Source organism: Mycteria americana, chromosome 14 (genome assembly GCF_035582795.1).
Source record: "Mycteria americana isolate JAX WOST 10 ecotype Jacksonville Zoo and Gardens chromosome 14, USCA_MyAme_1.0, whole genome shotgun sequence".
Taxonomy (NCBI): domain Eukaryota; kingdom Metazoa; phylum Chordata; class Aves; order Ciconiiformes; family Ciconiidae; genus Mycteria; species Mycteria americana.
Genome location: NC_134378.1, coordinates 8,793,672 through 8,809,780, shown reverse-complemented (window position 1 = coordinate 8,809,780; position 16,109 = coordinate 8,793,672). Strand labels below are relative to the sequence as shown.

Sequence of the window (16,109 nt, the reverse complement as noted above, 5' to 3'; positions counted from 1 at the left end):
CTTTGCAATACAGTCTTTTCCTACCCAACTGGCTCTGATGTTGTAGGAGAGGGGCATTGGGGTGAATGCAACTTTTGGAAGAAGTTTTTTAAGCGTTATTAAGCAAATATTGCATCCTTTATAGCTTCAGTACTCAAATCTGAAAGCAGCTGGTAAGAGCAGGGATTCATGTTGCCCAAAGTTTGGGTAGATTTTGAAAATGAAACATGTTTCCAATAGCTGGCTCCATTCTGTTCCTGAAATGACCATCCGCCCCTTTACAGTCCTGTGGCCCAATACGGGGCTTCTGCAGGACAAAGAAAATGTTCCAATGATTAAATGCTGCTATGATTACCTATCTCCACCAAGAAAAAGAAACTGGCTTCCAGCTTGATAGAAATTCCTCACTGCAAAAATTGAAATCATGTAGTCTAGTTATTTATTCCCAAGCCACCCCTCAGAGGATCGCATCCCTCTGCTCCCAAACCAGCGAGTGCTCCTGAGCAGGCCACAAGTTAGTTACAGATTATGTCAGACAGTGAAGCACAAGCCTTTTTTTTTTTTTCTTCTTTTTTGTTTTTAAATCTTGCTACTCCAGGATGAGATCACCCCACTGTGAATCATTAATCCACAGAGACAGCTTGTAACATACAATGAAAAGCAGAGCCTTGCTCTCAAATCCCTACTGTACTGGCCAAGAGGCATCATGCGCTCTCAGGCTTCTCAGTGCCGTACTACACATACTCCTCTAAGCATCTCAAGCATGTATCCACAGTGCCCTTTAATATTCTCATGAAAGACCCTCAACATGGTCACTAGATGGGTTTCATGATGTAAATCTAGACTGGAGTTGGACTTGAGCATTAAAACTCTCTTCTGGAGCCACCCCCAGTCACTCACCTGGGTTTTGACAAGTTTAATTAGCTAGACGCTCGTCACTGCAGTGCTCTGCCACAAGTCCTTTCTGTAACTTTATGCAAGCAGATTCAGAACTATGTGTATATTAAAAGATACATCACATCCATTTCTGCACAGTGGTAGGTCATTGTGCTGGACTTCCACCTGTAAATCCTGAGTAGAACAGGACAGCAGCGACTTTTCCTCCAGTCTTACCTGCTGGAGCAGACGAGTCAGCGGCAAGATTGGCTGGAACAAATTAGGCAGGTTCAGGCACTAAAGAAATGGCACGACACAGATTAATCAATAGACACACACTGGGAGAACGTCTCCAGTCTCCTTTATTTTCATTTATAGAAAAGTATGAATACAAATCAGCATATTATAAAAAAATATTTCCAATATTTTCCAGTAGAAAATACAAGGCTATAGCTAGCCCTCCTGGTACAGCTGGGATGACTTCCTATTTAGAGCCCCAGGACTGCACTGCATTTTTGGGCAACTCGGAGATGCTCCTTGAAACCTGAAGTCCAAGGGCCCATTTATCCCTGGTACCTTCTATTCTCACAGATTTGAACAGGCTCATTTCTAAGTTTTGCCATTATCTCAGCAGTGCAAGATCAACCCTCTGTAAGACTGAGGATCAATATGAAATGATGAGACCAGGGAGGGTGAAAACAAAAGGAAAAGATATAAGCACAAGCAAGAAGCATTCACAAAGAAGTGCCATGAAAAGAAGGCACTTGAGTTAATATATTTTCCATTGTTGATTCTTCATTGAGACTTTGGAAAAATAGTAAATAAACCTGGGTTCATATGGTCTTTTTTTGTCTGATTTCTTACTTGGTGGATTCTCGTTCCTCTCAAGAAAGGGGGAATTTGCAAGAAGTCATTGGGGTCAGACAGCCCTCTCTCGGTCAGAAGAGGCAGCAGGAATGGATGTGCAGAAAGAGGCTGGCACTTCACAGCCAGCCTGATGTCTTTGGAAATCGAGGAGTACACACGGACAGAGAGGATTCAGGACGCCCCAGTGCAGACAGCAACCTCTTTGACAAGTTCAAGTGGCATAGCCTCTGGCACGGAGAAGTCATTGTTTTGGTTGTGGTTACTACTGCTGCCGCACGTTTGTGCCAGACACGCCATCACAGCGCTCGCTTGCTGGGACTGTCAGGAGAAGTTAGATGAACAAGAAGCTGTGAACAGAAGGACAGGAGCAAGTGTCCAGCTGGCGAATTCTCTTCCAGGTTCCCTTGCATCGAGGGTTCCCTACCGCCTGCCAGTGCAACAGCTGATTCCTGAAACACAATCATAAGAGGGAGAAAGGTAATGTGCTGCACCTCCGCTGCAGGGAGGTCACTTGTACAATGAGGGCTTAAATCACCCTGTAAATCCCGTTTAGTTTGCTAATATTGATTTTCACGCCATGGACGCAATTCTGCCTTTCTACTGCTGTAAAGAAGAAGCAACCACGGTGACCCCCATAGAATTGTAACAGTGTGAAGTAAAGCCACAATCAGTCAGGAACACTGGACTGGAAGAACCCAGAGCAGCACACACTGTAGATATCAAGTCCAAAAGGATTCACAGAAACATTCCCTCGAGGTGCCCAGCATTGCATGTAACAACTCACAAAGCACACCGACATCCCCATAACTCCTGTACCGAAACACTTGACAGGTTGCAAAGCGGGCAAAACACCTCTTTCTCCATTTTTCTTTATAACACCATGCTCCCTCTCAGCAGGCAGAGCTCTATCGCCACCCATAGCCATCGAGATGCTGAATAAATACCTCGCACGCAATACACAGCGCACGTCTGTGTGAGCAGGTGCAGGGACACGAGCGTCTCTGGATAACGTTAGTGGAACGCTTGCCTAAGCTTTTCCACCTTGCTAAGAGCTACACACTAACATGGCTTCTGGATGGCAGCTGGCTGGAGGTACCAGACTCACAAGCGTTGGAACAAAGTTACTCACAGGCCTCTGAAGTAGAGGACAAAAAACCAACCAACCAACCACCCACCCCTTTTCTCCCAGGCAGTCCATCCATACATTGACCAGAACTGAACAGAGAAATATCCTATTAAAACAACCAAGCAGACCCACAGGCCGTTTTTCACAACCAGTGGCCGCACAAGCAACGCTGGCCTAACGGCCACAGAAACTGAAATTTTGCTATAGCACTGTGCCCCTTCCCAGATTTTAGCATTCAGTGGTTTAAGGGAATTCCTCACATCAGTGTGTCCCAGCCCTGACCTCTGGAGAAGTACAAATACCACAACTGGATCAACTCTTGCCCTGTGCAGAGAGCTGCCCACAGAATAGTCCAACAGCCCCCTGCCTTCTGCTTGTTTTATAGTTCTGTGGAAACTGGAATTATTGCTCTAGCTCCACAAAGATAACCCTGCCCTTGGTTTAATGAGACGTCATGCTCCAAAGCAGGGTTTTATGCATCCCATGTGGTTGGAAAAGGCTCACCGTATTTTTCTTTTGTCTTGAGGTCATTTCAAAATACCAGAATCTGCACAGGATTAAGATCCCAGATAAAGCAGGCTGCGCACAGAGCAGTCTCATACCCTTCAAAACTCTGGGATGCAGCTTTACCTTTAAAAGGCTTTACTCCTTAAACACATAAGCTAAACTTGCTTACTCTCGTCCTGCTGGTGGGAAGGCAGATACTGACTTTGCTATAAATCAAGACCGTCCATCCTCTCTCTCCCTCCGCCCCATGAGCATGGGCATAAACTGCTGCAATTTGGACATTTATGTGCTACAACCGCCACATCTTGCTCCAGATGATGAAGAGCAGCTGATCCTCCTAGACACTGGCTGAGTAACAATTTCACAGATGTCAAGTCTGTGCTTGATTTGTAGATCTTTCAGAAGATGATCCAAAATTAACAGATCAGTTTCCTGGCTCGATGCTCTGCCTTGTTTATCTCAAAACCTTCTAGAAGAAAGAAGCCAATGCAAGCTAGGTTATCCTAGCTATCCTCACCTGATGGCCACAGATCTGGCCATAAACCAAGGACTCTGGGAAACCTCCTGAGCTTGCATAACAGGGGTTAAAATGAACTGGCATCTTCTACAGAGTGGGAGACAGGTGGAAGGCACAGATAACAAGCATCTCTCTTTAACTTGAAGCATTTATAAGCCAGACTCCACTTAGACACAAGAAGATAATTAGGAAATACTCATCAAAATATACCAGCATTGCTGAGTTTATTTTAAACTCTGTCAGATGTTTTCCTTCCTGAGAGTCACTCTTGGAACAATATCTCGGGGAACTAAACGCTGGCAACAAGCTGCCGAACTGACAGGGCGAGAAGCAAAGCGCAGGCATGGCGTGGGTGGAACAGCAGCAGCTGTGCATGCTTCCCCACACAGCCTCAGCCAGCAGCCCCCGAGACCCAGGCCAGCGCACGACGGCACAGGTCAGCTGGCGTAACCACCGCTCTGAGGTTACTACAAACCGTCCACGTCTCCCGGCAGTTACACTGGCAAAAACTCAAAATGAGGGTGAACTGAGTATGCAGCCAGAGACTTGGGAGCAGATCTAGGCAAACTCGACACATGCTGCATCCTAGGCTCTGGCATCAGCTTTGGCCTCCCACCATCCTCTTTCTCAGGGCAGCAGTTGCCTTCCCATCTTCTTCCACCTTTCTTTACAAGCATCACATTTATGCCCTTCACATCTGGCCAGCGAATCCCAGCCTGAGGAGCTCACCATGCGACCCCCTCAGAGCACTGCTCCCTTGCAAGACTGCATGCTCAGGTATGGCCACTTACTCTAACAGAAGGGAAGGCAGAAGCCTTTTCACAGACATTTCCCTCATCCCACTCAATGGCTGTCCCCACCAACAGTCCAATTTCTTCTCAGAGATCACGGAGGTCAGTTTTTTCCTCCATGCAACCTGGTAAAAAAAGTCTATTATTTCTGGAAACAAATTAGGGGATAGCTCTGTTCATATAGAGAATACTTATAGTAAATACTTGCACTTGAGATGTTGGTATCAAGAAAATCAAGCAAGATACCCAGCCCTGTACAACAATCTCCTTGACCCACCACTGTAAGGTCAAATAGTGATAAAGAACGCTAGACCATGCCCTGGAGGTTACCTGCCTAGGGGATGTGTGGGAGTTATCTGAACGATCCCCGTGAAATGTAAGGGAGGCATCACACACACACACACAGAGGACGAGGAAGCTGCAGACCAGAGACATCATTCATGTTCCACCTGCCAGTCACACATTCATCTCTGACAAAGCTGCCCAGCACTGCTGGTTCAAGGAGGCTTAAAGTGCATCTCCATTGCCTTTTGTAGACAGGAGCTTTGTCCACTGCTCAGGCCAGCCCAGCCCAGCCCAGCCTGTCCTCCAAGCCTGTGTTACCACCCTGGCAATGAACCCAAGTGAACGCACACAGTACCTCAGCTTGGCACACACATAGAGAGCTCATACCTGCCTAGAAAAAGCCACAGACATGACGTCATTTGACATTGTAGGCAGTAATGCCAAAGGGGTAAAAAAAAGTTCACTGTGTTAAAAGTTGGCTTCCCTGCTGGCTCTCACATGTCGGTAATGAAATGGACCCACCAGTTCATCTTACAGACCTCCAGCAAGACTCTGGGAACAATTTCTAGGCTCTGCTCAATTGGGATGGACTTAAACCATCTGCTGAGACGTGGGCTGATTCCCAACTTCAGTGAACCAGTCACCATTCACCCCAACTCCATTATCACTACCCCTCTCCAGCCTTCAGCCTGCCAACACCTGATGATCAGATCATCATTCCTGAAGGACACAGTCTCATTTTCTTTGTGCTTCCATTCCACATACAGTGCTGTTCACCAGATCAAGCAAATGAAAATGCCCCCCCCTTTTGCAGCCCAATGAGGAAATTAATTCCTGAATATATTTTTTATTTCTCTTAATCTGATGTTCCTGTCTGGCTCCAGGGTTTTAGTAAAATAACATTATTGTAAGCTTTTATAATCATTTACATGCTAAACGCAGGTAAGAGCTACTCCTGGCCACACCAGTTAAGATTTTTTTCTTCTTTATCTAAAAGCTTTTGGAACCTTTGTACATAACAAGCTGAGGCAGGGAAGGAAAAGACTCTAACGTGACTTCCTCTTACCAAAAGCCTGAGAAAAACCCTGCCTAAAAAGGCCGTTATTGGCAGTCTTGGTAGTGCAATAGATTGTGTGCTTGAGGCCTGACAATCCTAGTTTAGAGTTTCTAATTCAAATTAACCTGCTTATTTCAACATTTATATAAGTTTTAAAAATACCCCTGCCCAGCACCGATGGGCAATGATTTTCTCAGGCAGGGCTGCTACCAGTTTCAGAGGATGCCTTTAATAAACTAACAATGGGGTTAAGAGTATCAGCACAAAAGCAGTGCAGAAGCTGTGCCTCCAGTGACCACAGCAGAGGCTTGGGAGCCAGGACTCCTCTGCTGCCGGCTCTGCCACACGTGTTTCGCAGCTTCGAGCCATTCCCTTCATCTTTGCTGGAGTCTGCCCAATTTGTACAACCTGGGTGGTCCCCATCAATCGCCCCAAAGCTTCTTCAGCTTTCCAGGGAAAGGATGCTGAAAGTGCAAAGATTTAACACTACTTCCATCCAACCTCAGGTGCCAGCACATACCCCAAGCCCTAAGCCAGCTGACGCTTGCCAGAAATACTCATAAAATGTCACCTGTAGAAACAAAATCCCCAGTGCTTAAAAATCAGAAACACATTTGGTTTTATTTGACATCTGACAGGACTGTTAACCTTAGAAGCATGGCTGGAGAGTCTTTAAAACAAAAAAACTCCACAACTGTGCCACTTAAAAGTCAGTGAGATTTAGAAGACTAAGTGCAGGTACTCAGTCCTGGCTCTGCTACTGGTTTAATACGTGAGCTTCACCAGGTCATTTCATCTCTGCAAGAAACTCATGGTATGCAACAAAGACCAGCTAATATATTTAGAGTGCTCCAGAGAGCTGCGTGCAGCGCATTATAAAACTGGGACAAGAAGATCAAGGGAGAAGAATGAAAAATTCAACATGAAAATAAAAGCTAAAACTCTTACTTTTTGCTTCCACTGCCATCCCCATAACAATGTAGACTTCTGGAGTCTAAAGCCGGATGCTGACACTCCACGCAGATGGTGTGGCCCTCCCTGAGATACTGCATCCAGTGAGTATACGGGTGGTGGCTCTGCAAGCAGCCCGGCGTGATGGCCACAAGCTGGAATTCAACACAGTACCTGCAACCGAAATAACCGAGTAGGTTAGCTCAATAACCAGATTAGAGCCCTCCACAAGACTGGAAGAGCCAGACTAAACTGCGTGACCATAGATCGCTAATTAAGAAAAACAAAAAAAACAAACAAAACCCACACAAACCCCCAAGGTCATAAAAACCACAACATGTGGTGTACCTGCATTTTGACAAGGATAAATGGGGAATAAAACTACTCTGCTGGTGTTTTCAACGGACGTATCAAAAAATATCAGGTATTACTGGCATTTGTTTTTACAAATAGAGACACAGATTGGTCAAGCATTTGACTGAAGCCAAAAAAACCAACAGACAGGTCTTCTGATTCCAAGCCTGGTATCTATTTGCTGAACCACACTTCCTCTATCATCTGTTCTCAGTTACTTATAATGGGTTTTGTAAAGCAACTTGCGACAGGAGCTAAGATTCGGTCTGTAAAGGTTTTCCTTGTGATGATCTCCCTCCTAAGAGACAGAGCGAGGTTGTCATATCTCAGTGGGAGGACTACCAGATTGACACAGCACTTCTGCCCTGCTCAGACTTTTCTGTGCTTCTGATTTTAACCTAACCTGAGAGGAAAGCCCAAAAGAACTGGCCTTGTTTGGAGGGGAAAACCAAGGAAGTTCAGTAACCATCTATAAACACAGCAGAGAATTGGGTTCTAGTCTAGACTGGTTCTGTATCAGTCATCAGGGGGATTTCCAAACACCTTCAAGTAGCACACTGAACCATGTGAGCAGTTTGCTTCCTTGTCCTCTCTGAGGGAAAGAGAGCAAGGATAAATACGTGTGCAATAGAGCTGTGCTCACATTTTTTAATTTTACAGGGAGAAGGCTCAACTAATGAGGAGTCCAATGGAAGCTGAGGGTGAACAGATGCTCTTTCCTTCAGACGCTTAAGTGAGGGGGATGGATGCACCCACGCGCTATGGAAATACTTGCATGTACAACAGCATGTGGGGAAATAAATCAACAAGTGCATGGCTGCTTCATGCTGCAAGAGCAGCTCTGGGAACTCCACACAGTGTTTACAGGAATGGCAGCTCTCAACACGAAACAGCCAGGGACTGCAATAAGAACCTCTGGGGAATAGCTAGCTGTGTACGCTGTGTACGCAAAGCTGTGTACGAGGGGTTACAGGGTGGAAGATAACCTTTCCCATCAGCACTGTGTCGCTGCTAGCGATGACCCCAACTGGGAGAGAAGAGGACTGGGAAGGCTGAGGCCAGCTCCCCTGTGTTTGAGGCACCAGCCCGCAGGCAGAGCAGCACACACAGAGATGGCTGTGTCTCAGAAGGTAAAATGCAACAGAGCTTTCCGCACAACCCTGCCTGTACCTGCGCTGTGCAGCAGTGCTGCAGGGGAAAACAGGCAGTGTTACAGCCAAGGGGGACTGAAATGGGAGGGGGATGTGCTTCCCATGCAACAAGATAGCAAACTCTGCCCCCTGAGAATTTACCCCATTTATGTAAAAAAGTGCAAACTGCACCAGATTCCACATTGGGAAGAGCTGAAGTGAATGGTCTTTGGCTTTTTGATGGCACAACCTTAAACAGCAGCGATGCCATGAACAAAAAGCTGAATTTCAGTCTTGTAGTGGCCTTACATCAGGCAGACCCACAACCTTCAGATGCACTGCAGACACTGCTGTCGCTGAGGGGAGAGCAGTGCCCTGCTCTAGTGAAGTGCTGCACTTCTACTGGGAAACGCCGATTCTGATCAGCAAAAAACTGGGCCCAAAACTGCAACCAAAGAGACATTGAAGGTGGAATATGACTGAGCCCCTGTGCCGAGCCTCCAACTTACCCTGCTCTTTCATTGCCATCAGCTGCAGCTCTTTTTTTCCTCGCTTTTCCAAACCCTCCTGTTGTTATTAATGCTGGGACTGTGTATATCAAAGAGAAAGAGTACATAGCGTAAGTGGCAATACTGCACTAAGGCTATTTACGTCTGCAAAACAGTAAAGATGGGACTTTAATGTCATACGGTTTTATCTTCAGCAGGAGAGAAAAACAATTCTAACTTCGTATTTTCATGTTATCTGTGACCATCAACCATTCCACTGAAAGGAAAATCTGTATTGTTGCCAGATTTTTGCCTGAGCAGAGTAAGCCTACTTATCAGGCACACCCAAAAGACAGACGGGGGAGGCAATATTAACTTAATACCAACTCTCAACAGGTTTGAAGAAGTCAGTTGTAGCCAACATCCAGACTGGACAGATTTTGACCCCAAAATACCAGCAAAAATGACAATCAGTTCTTCTAAAAATCAGTAAACGTATGTCATGAAAAGTTGATTTGAACAAACTGAAATCAGGCTTTTTCTCCAGAAACTAGTTGGAGGTCTCCTCTGCCTGCACTCTGCTCCAGTGCAGAGAAGTCATACCTTGCCTTTGATGGGTATTGCTTCTTCATGACTTTTTGCAGATGACTCATAAAAAAAAAAAAAAGAAAAAGAAAAAAAAAGTGCTCAACACCCACTTACAGAAGTTTTAAACAGGCATAAATCTACCACCTCTATCAAAATCGCCAGAGATTTACGCTTCTGTAAGTGAGATCACAAGAGGCCTGTAGTATTTCACTTTTGAAACACTGCAGATCACAGCAAACGGCAGGCACTACTTTCAAATAGTGTCCCGGGAAGGAGATCTCTAAGCCCCTGTGTGAAGAGCTCAGTTCTCAATTACACCAGACAGGCCCAGAGCAAACATGCTGCTGTCTGAAAACAACTCTTTTCAAATACAGTAAAGGAAGATCTGCTGCTCTGCTGACCCAGACAAGAGTCCTCCCCCCGATTACCCAGCCACTTACATTTTCAGTGGACTTACTCAGGGACTGTTTGCACTCTGTTCCTTGCTGAGTCCAGTACTCCACACAGCCAGCTCTCTCCTCCAGAGGAGGGCATGCCTCTCCTCCGTTCCTGGGCTCCTGGATGACGTGCCTCCTCCGAACACGATACGTTGTCTTGCAAGGCTCTGCACAGCCACTCCAGACACTCCACTGAGATACGACACAGGGGATAACTGGAGGAAGAGTAACAGACAGGGATGTGGAAGGTTACAGAAATGATGCCAGTGACGTGCCTTCTCCAGACATAGCTCAGTACAACCCTCCTTATTTCACACCTGTCCCACAGTTGTGTTGGGCAGTTCCCAGTAGCTCTGCTCCCAGGAAATTACCTGCACAGAAGCTCCAGCCATCCAGGCTAGTCTACATGGGGCCAGTCACCTCCCTCTCCTACACCACTGCAAGCCTCCCCTGCAAACTGGGACCTGCACTGGATGAACTGAGAAAAGTTTTAAAATTAGACGAGGTCAAATTGAGTGATAGGGGAAGAGCAGGATAAAGAGCAGGAGGAAAGGGAGGGTGTTGTAGACCCTAGGTAAAGCCTGAAATCTTACTGACTTCTCCTGTGAGATGTCACACAGCAAATGATGACCAGCCATGGAGTTTGGACCATCGCATGGCAGGCTGGAGTTGAGTTCAAGAATCAAAAGGAAATACAATGGCTTCCACTTTGTATGTGTTGGAATCAATCCCAAAATATTCTGAGGATGTGACTCGTGACTTTATATTTTGGGAACCTGCACTAAGTAATGCTTCAAAAATCTTCACATCATTGAGCATCCCTACTTGCTCTCACCTAGTATCCACAGTGCTAAACTCCTAAGCTTTGGCCTCCATGCAGCTAGAGAAATGTCTTCCTTCAGCATTCAACATCCCATCCATTCAGTCTGAAACACACTGGTACCATTCCCTGTGTCACATATCCCCTTTTGTGATCTCTTCCCCATGAGCATGCCCATAGCTGAGTTTCATAGGATTGAATCTTTGGAAAGAACTATCAAGAATAACACAGGAATCATTCGAGCACAAGAGCATTCAACTTGCTGGCTGGTCTCTCTCAAAGGCAACCTGGAACCATAGCCCATGATATACTTGATCAGTTGTACTTAAACAACACAACCAAACCATCAAGAACAATACCTTTGGAGAAAAACACTTGCAGGTCAGCCTAGACTCATGTATTATTTTTTCCCCACACACATGGCTACAGGGGGCTACAGTCCCTCTCCTTCCATTTCTGTGCCTTGTGAATGAGCTGGGCCAGCGTATGACAATACACCACACCAGCACTTCCAAGGACATGAAACGTAGGTCGTACCAGTGAATACGCATCTCATCAGGTTTCCTACCTTGCTGGTTCAGCCACTGGGTGCCTCATGCACACAGTGACCAGCTAAAGGCCAGCACGCACCACCTCACATACGCTAAGAGAAGCGCTGCACTTGCAAGCTGCCTTCCACCAAAGTCCCTGTGGGTACTGAGGAGGCAAACTACTCAAGGACAGAAACATTTGACCCATGAGGCTGAGCTCAGGCACAAGGAATTCCTCAGTTCTGAGTCCAGCTCCACTACTAATCTATCACTCAATGTAAAGATGCGGATGAGCCCATTCACATCCATTAAGAGTCCCTATGCTCAGCACCTTACAGTAACAGATATCTGCACTCTGTTTTACAAAGGCATTCAAAAGCCTGAGTCCCACTGATTTCATTGGGGCACAAGCTGCTAAATGCTATTGCAAATCCCAGCCTTTCTGAGCAGCTCAGGCTGATACTTCAATTTATTCTCCCGTGGAACACAGGTAACCCCTAATTACTGCATTAATCTCATTTGAAACTGCCCTTGTCTTCAGAAACTTTACGAAGGTCTTTCAAACGCCATTGCTTTTCTTCGTTGTCTAAAGTCACCACAATCAGCTTTTTAAACCTATTCAAAGATTAGGAATTGGATCAATTATCTAAGTAATTGAGACATTTCATATATGCAGCAATGCACAACAAAAAAAGCCTGTGCATTGGATTGTAGGCTACCCAACGTTATAATCCTTTTGTGCATCTGATTTATTTGGAATATTCTGCTCTCTTCAGTTTTGTTTGGTGTCAGATATTAATGCCTTTGCCTTAATATTTTGCTTTACAAGTCAGTTTGATAAAGCAGCTTTTTAGCGGTGGGAGAAAGAAAACTACTGAAAAAAGGCCAGGCTACGAAGGCAACACAAGTCAAAGCAGAACTGGGTCCCTTACACCCAGCACAAATGAATCGCAAGAAAGAATGCCGAAATATCCCATCCTGCCCAAAACCAGCTTTCTCGCCGTGAGCAGGGTGCTGTTATTCCTCCGGCGAGCCACAGGATGGCACCGGGCTGGGAGAGCGCAGCGCCGGGCCCCGCCGGGCTGGCAGCAGGGGCTGCAGCTGCGACCCCGGCACCGCTGCCAGGTGCCAGCACAGAACGGGAGCAGCGGCTGCCCGCGCTATCCCCTCACGGTGCGTAACGAGGGCCTGCAAACGCATTTGTCTTATTACTCTTCTGTACTATGAAGAACAGACGCGAGGGGTTCCTGTCTATCCCAGTCATCCCAGATGACTGCCGAGAGCAGCAGGATTCAGACGCAGCGGTGCTGAAGGAGCACCCAACGGCCCAACCGTGTTCAGACATCAAGGGCACTGGGGCACCCAGCACCAGCCAACACACCCCTCCCCTGACGGCCCCAAGAGCAGGACAGCCAAGGCGCACCCTCCCTGCAGACCTGGGGTGCCCTGCCTCAGGCGTATGGGATCCCGTGGGATCCACTTTTATGCTCGCTGCTCTCTGCTGCGCTCAGGAGTTGTCCGTCTCCAGACCCACCAGCCTGTCCTCGTTCACAGACACAGCTTGTTTAAATCACTTTGGAATGAACTTATTTCCCACCCATTTTCCAGCTCTCTGTTGAAAGGAAAAAGGCAATTAAATCATGGGAATGTCTGCCCACCTGCCTAGAGCAAAACTCTGCTAAGGCACAGCTATGCAGGTTTAAAAAAAAGGCATTATGTGACTGGGTAAGACTCCTTGAGGATGCTGTTTGTGGGAAGGGAATATGCGATTGCATCACTCACTGAAGTAACTTATCTCCTTAATTCACATCTGCGCTTTAGCAGAAGATGTTTATGGAGGGAGTGCTGCCCTGCTCCCTGGGAAGGCAGCGCTGCCCGGGGACCCCGGCACTCAGCGGCACAGGCACTGTGCTCGAGGCTCTCGCCTGATCAAATGCCGGAGCTGCGGCCATGCACTGCAGCCGTCGATGCCTTTTGCAGGGAAGCACCGACTAACAGGAGCAGCAGAATTGATCCCATCCATAGTAATTCCACCCACAGGAGGGAAAGGGATTGGGGGATTCTGACTCAGTCCGGAAACGTCCCGTTTCACATTTCTGTCCTGTACAAACACGCGGCATCCTGACGTGCCCTGCCAGCTGGCTGCTCCAGGGGGACCCCAGCATCTCTGAGAACCACAACCGAGGTGGGGAGCGAAGGGTCTCCGCAGCACCCCTCCTTCGGCCACCCGCATCCCCGTCTGCGCCCTCTCGCTTTTCCCACGAGCAAAGCGGAGCCCGGCGGCGCTTTTAAACGCAGCCAGGCAGCCGGAGCCCCGAGGGCCGGCAGGTGCCGGCCAGCTCGGGAGGCGGCGGGGACAGCCGCACCCGGGAGCAGCCGCGGCCCCGCCGGCCACTCACCTGGGCAGGCCTCGGCGTAGTCGTGGCAGCAGTCGAGGGTGCGGGCGCACGCCTGGTCGCAGTAGCAGGGCCCGTGGGAGCCGTCGGGCCGCCAGCCGGCGCCGAGGCAGGCCGGGTCGCGGCCGGGGCAGCACAGACCCCGGGCGGCGCAGCCGGCGGCGGCGCGGCGGGGCAGGGCCGGCAGCAGCAGCAGCGGCAGCACGGCGGCCCAGCGGGGACACCCCGCCATGGCGGCGCGGTGCGGCGCGGCGCCTCCGCCGACCTTCGCTCCCCGCAGCCCGGGCCGGCTGCCGGCTTAAAGGCGCCGGGAGTGGGCGCTGAGGGGGAAGGAGCCGGCCCGCCTCCCCCGCGCCCCGGCCCCGCCGCCGACCGGCGGATAGGCGGCGGGGCGGGCCGGGCGGAGCCCGGTGCCGCCAGCCCGGACGGCGGGGCTGGGGCGCTGCTGCGGCGGCGGCGGCGGCGGCGGCGGCGGCGGCGGCCCCGTCCCGGGGCCGCTCGGTGTCGCCGGCGTGCCCATCCCGGGCAGAGCCGCTCCCGACCGCCTGGCACGGGCAGGTATGCCGGGGCAGCGCCTGGGCTGCCCGCGCTGGGGGCTGCACAGCTCACCCAGGGCCACAGCAACGGTTATCCTTTACACAAATATCCTCCATTTCCCTGACGCTGCCGTAATGTTTCTTTGCCCTAACCTTCGTGGCATCTCATGACGTCCATGCATCCAACAGTTCCATTTCTGCAGACTTCTAAAACTAGAGCATGTAATTTCTGAACTGACTGCTGGCACTTACCAGCCAAATTATCAAAAAGATTGTTATCAAAAACAAATGGTAAGAGACCGTTTTTTGCCAGATTTGACTCCAGCATACCTCGGGAGCCATTAAAAACCTGAAAGTACTTCGTTCTCAGTACAGCAGCTTGTAAGAAACACGATCCAGCTGGCTATACTGCCCCTCTACAGAATTACGCTGAATTTTCTGCTTACTTTCAAACGCAAGAAGCTTAAAGTGATTAGAGCCACTCCTGTGAATTATTTAGCTATTCAGGAGGAAGCTAAAGGCCTTACTGTAACTTTTTATCAAACAGACTTGCTCTAAAATATTGATCACAACAGATGTTATACCTTGCTGAATACTGAACTGGGATTTATAAAACCCACCCACTGATTTTTTGCGACTGGTTATGCTATTGTACTAACAGTGGGTATGGGCAGAGTGTTCCCACTTCAGGGAGACTGCAGCAAAGATGCTTCTAGAAAAACAGAAAATTAGTATTAGAGGACAGGCTAACACCTTCAACATGTGCAATGCTGGAGGCATGGGAGCAGAGACCTGGCACTGCACCGGCTCAGGCATAACGTGGTAGAATGTCCCAAAAAAGATGAGAAATAAAAGGAATTTCAGGTTCTTTGTATGTCTATAGATGCCTGTAGCAAAGGACAGATGTCTCATTTTCTTGGCAGCACTCAGATATTGTCACCTTGGAAATCGCACATGTAACAAATCCTGCAGTGGGCAAGAGGCAAAAAGGCCAGGAGAGGAAAGAGAAGAGCACCAGAAATAAGAGTCCATGAGGTCTAGGAAGCAGGAATTTAACGATACCAGGTGTTAATTCCTGCCTCTGCCAATGAGTCACTCACTATGTGACCACGCGACTAAGTCATTTAATCAATGTATGTCTCATTCTTGATCTAGAAGAGGAAGAACATTCAAAACGAGATTGCATTACTCAGCTAATTAGTCAACACAAGCCAGAGGCTTGTGCGGCTCTTGCGCAATTAACTGAGGGGCAGTAACAGAGAACACTTCCCAGGTGTTTCTGTTGCCAGCACTGATGCTGCCATGCTCCAAGTCCCCTTGCCAACAATTGTTGGGGTAGGAGGAACACATTCACGTTATTCTGAGACACAGAAAACTGACTGAATGAATATTAGCTTTAGAAAGCAATGCGTCCACGTAAAGATTGCAATTTTAACTGACCCTGCGCTATTAGGAAAATTGGATCTGGGTCCAGACATATCAGTAGGGTTTATATTCAATCCACCCCCACCTTGCTCTTGGGAGCAAGCTTTGTTGCTTATCTCCCACTCCCAGTCTGAAAGCAGCTCTCCCTTGTTCTGGTTTGACATAGCCCTAGGGGATTTTTTAGGGTTTGGGGTTTTTTTTCCCCTGACAGGCTCCAAAAATGGTAATGTAAAAGAAGCCAAGGAAAACATGGCCCAAGCCAATCAGCCCAGCAACAGATTTCTTGCAAGACAATTGCTGAGTCTAAAAGTGGGACTGTTGGCCCTATGAGGAATATTGGAGCCAAGCAAGCGTACTTTACAGAAAGGAAATGTGGCTAGTCCATCTTACAAGGAGAGGTTCAGGAGCAGAACAGCTTGCAGGGCTGTCCTTGGCAGTGGAGATTGTGC

At 48.2% G+C, this 16,109-nt stretch overlaps 1 protein-coding gene across 1 annotated transcript; it reads right to left on the bottom strand.

Moving 5' to 3' along the window:
- Positions 1-1,209: 1,209 nt before the first annotated feature.
- Positions 1,210-14,001, bottom strand: LOC142417063 (somatomedin-B and thrombospondin type-1 domain-containing protein-like). The gene is made up of 5 exons (XM_075517378.1): positions 13,703-14,001; positions 9,974-10,168; positions 8,950-9,028; positions 6,954-7,130; positions 1,210-2,171 (listed from the first exon to the last, which is right to left on the bottom strand). Exons 1-5 carry the CDS (start codon positions 13,929-13,931, stop codon positions 2,054-2,056), a joined length of 798 nt encoding a protein of 265 aa, XP_075373493.1. The 5' UTR covers positions 13,932-14,001; the 3' UTR covers positions 1,210-2,053.
- Between the last annotated feature and the right edge of the window lie 2,108 nt (positions 14,002-16,109).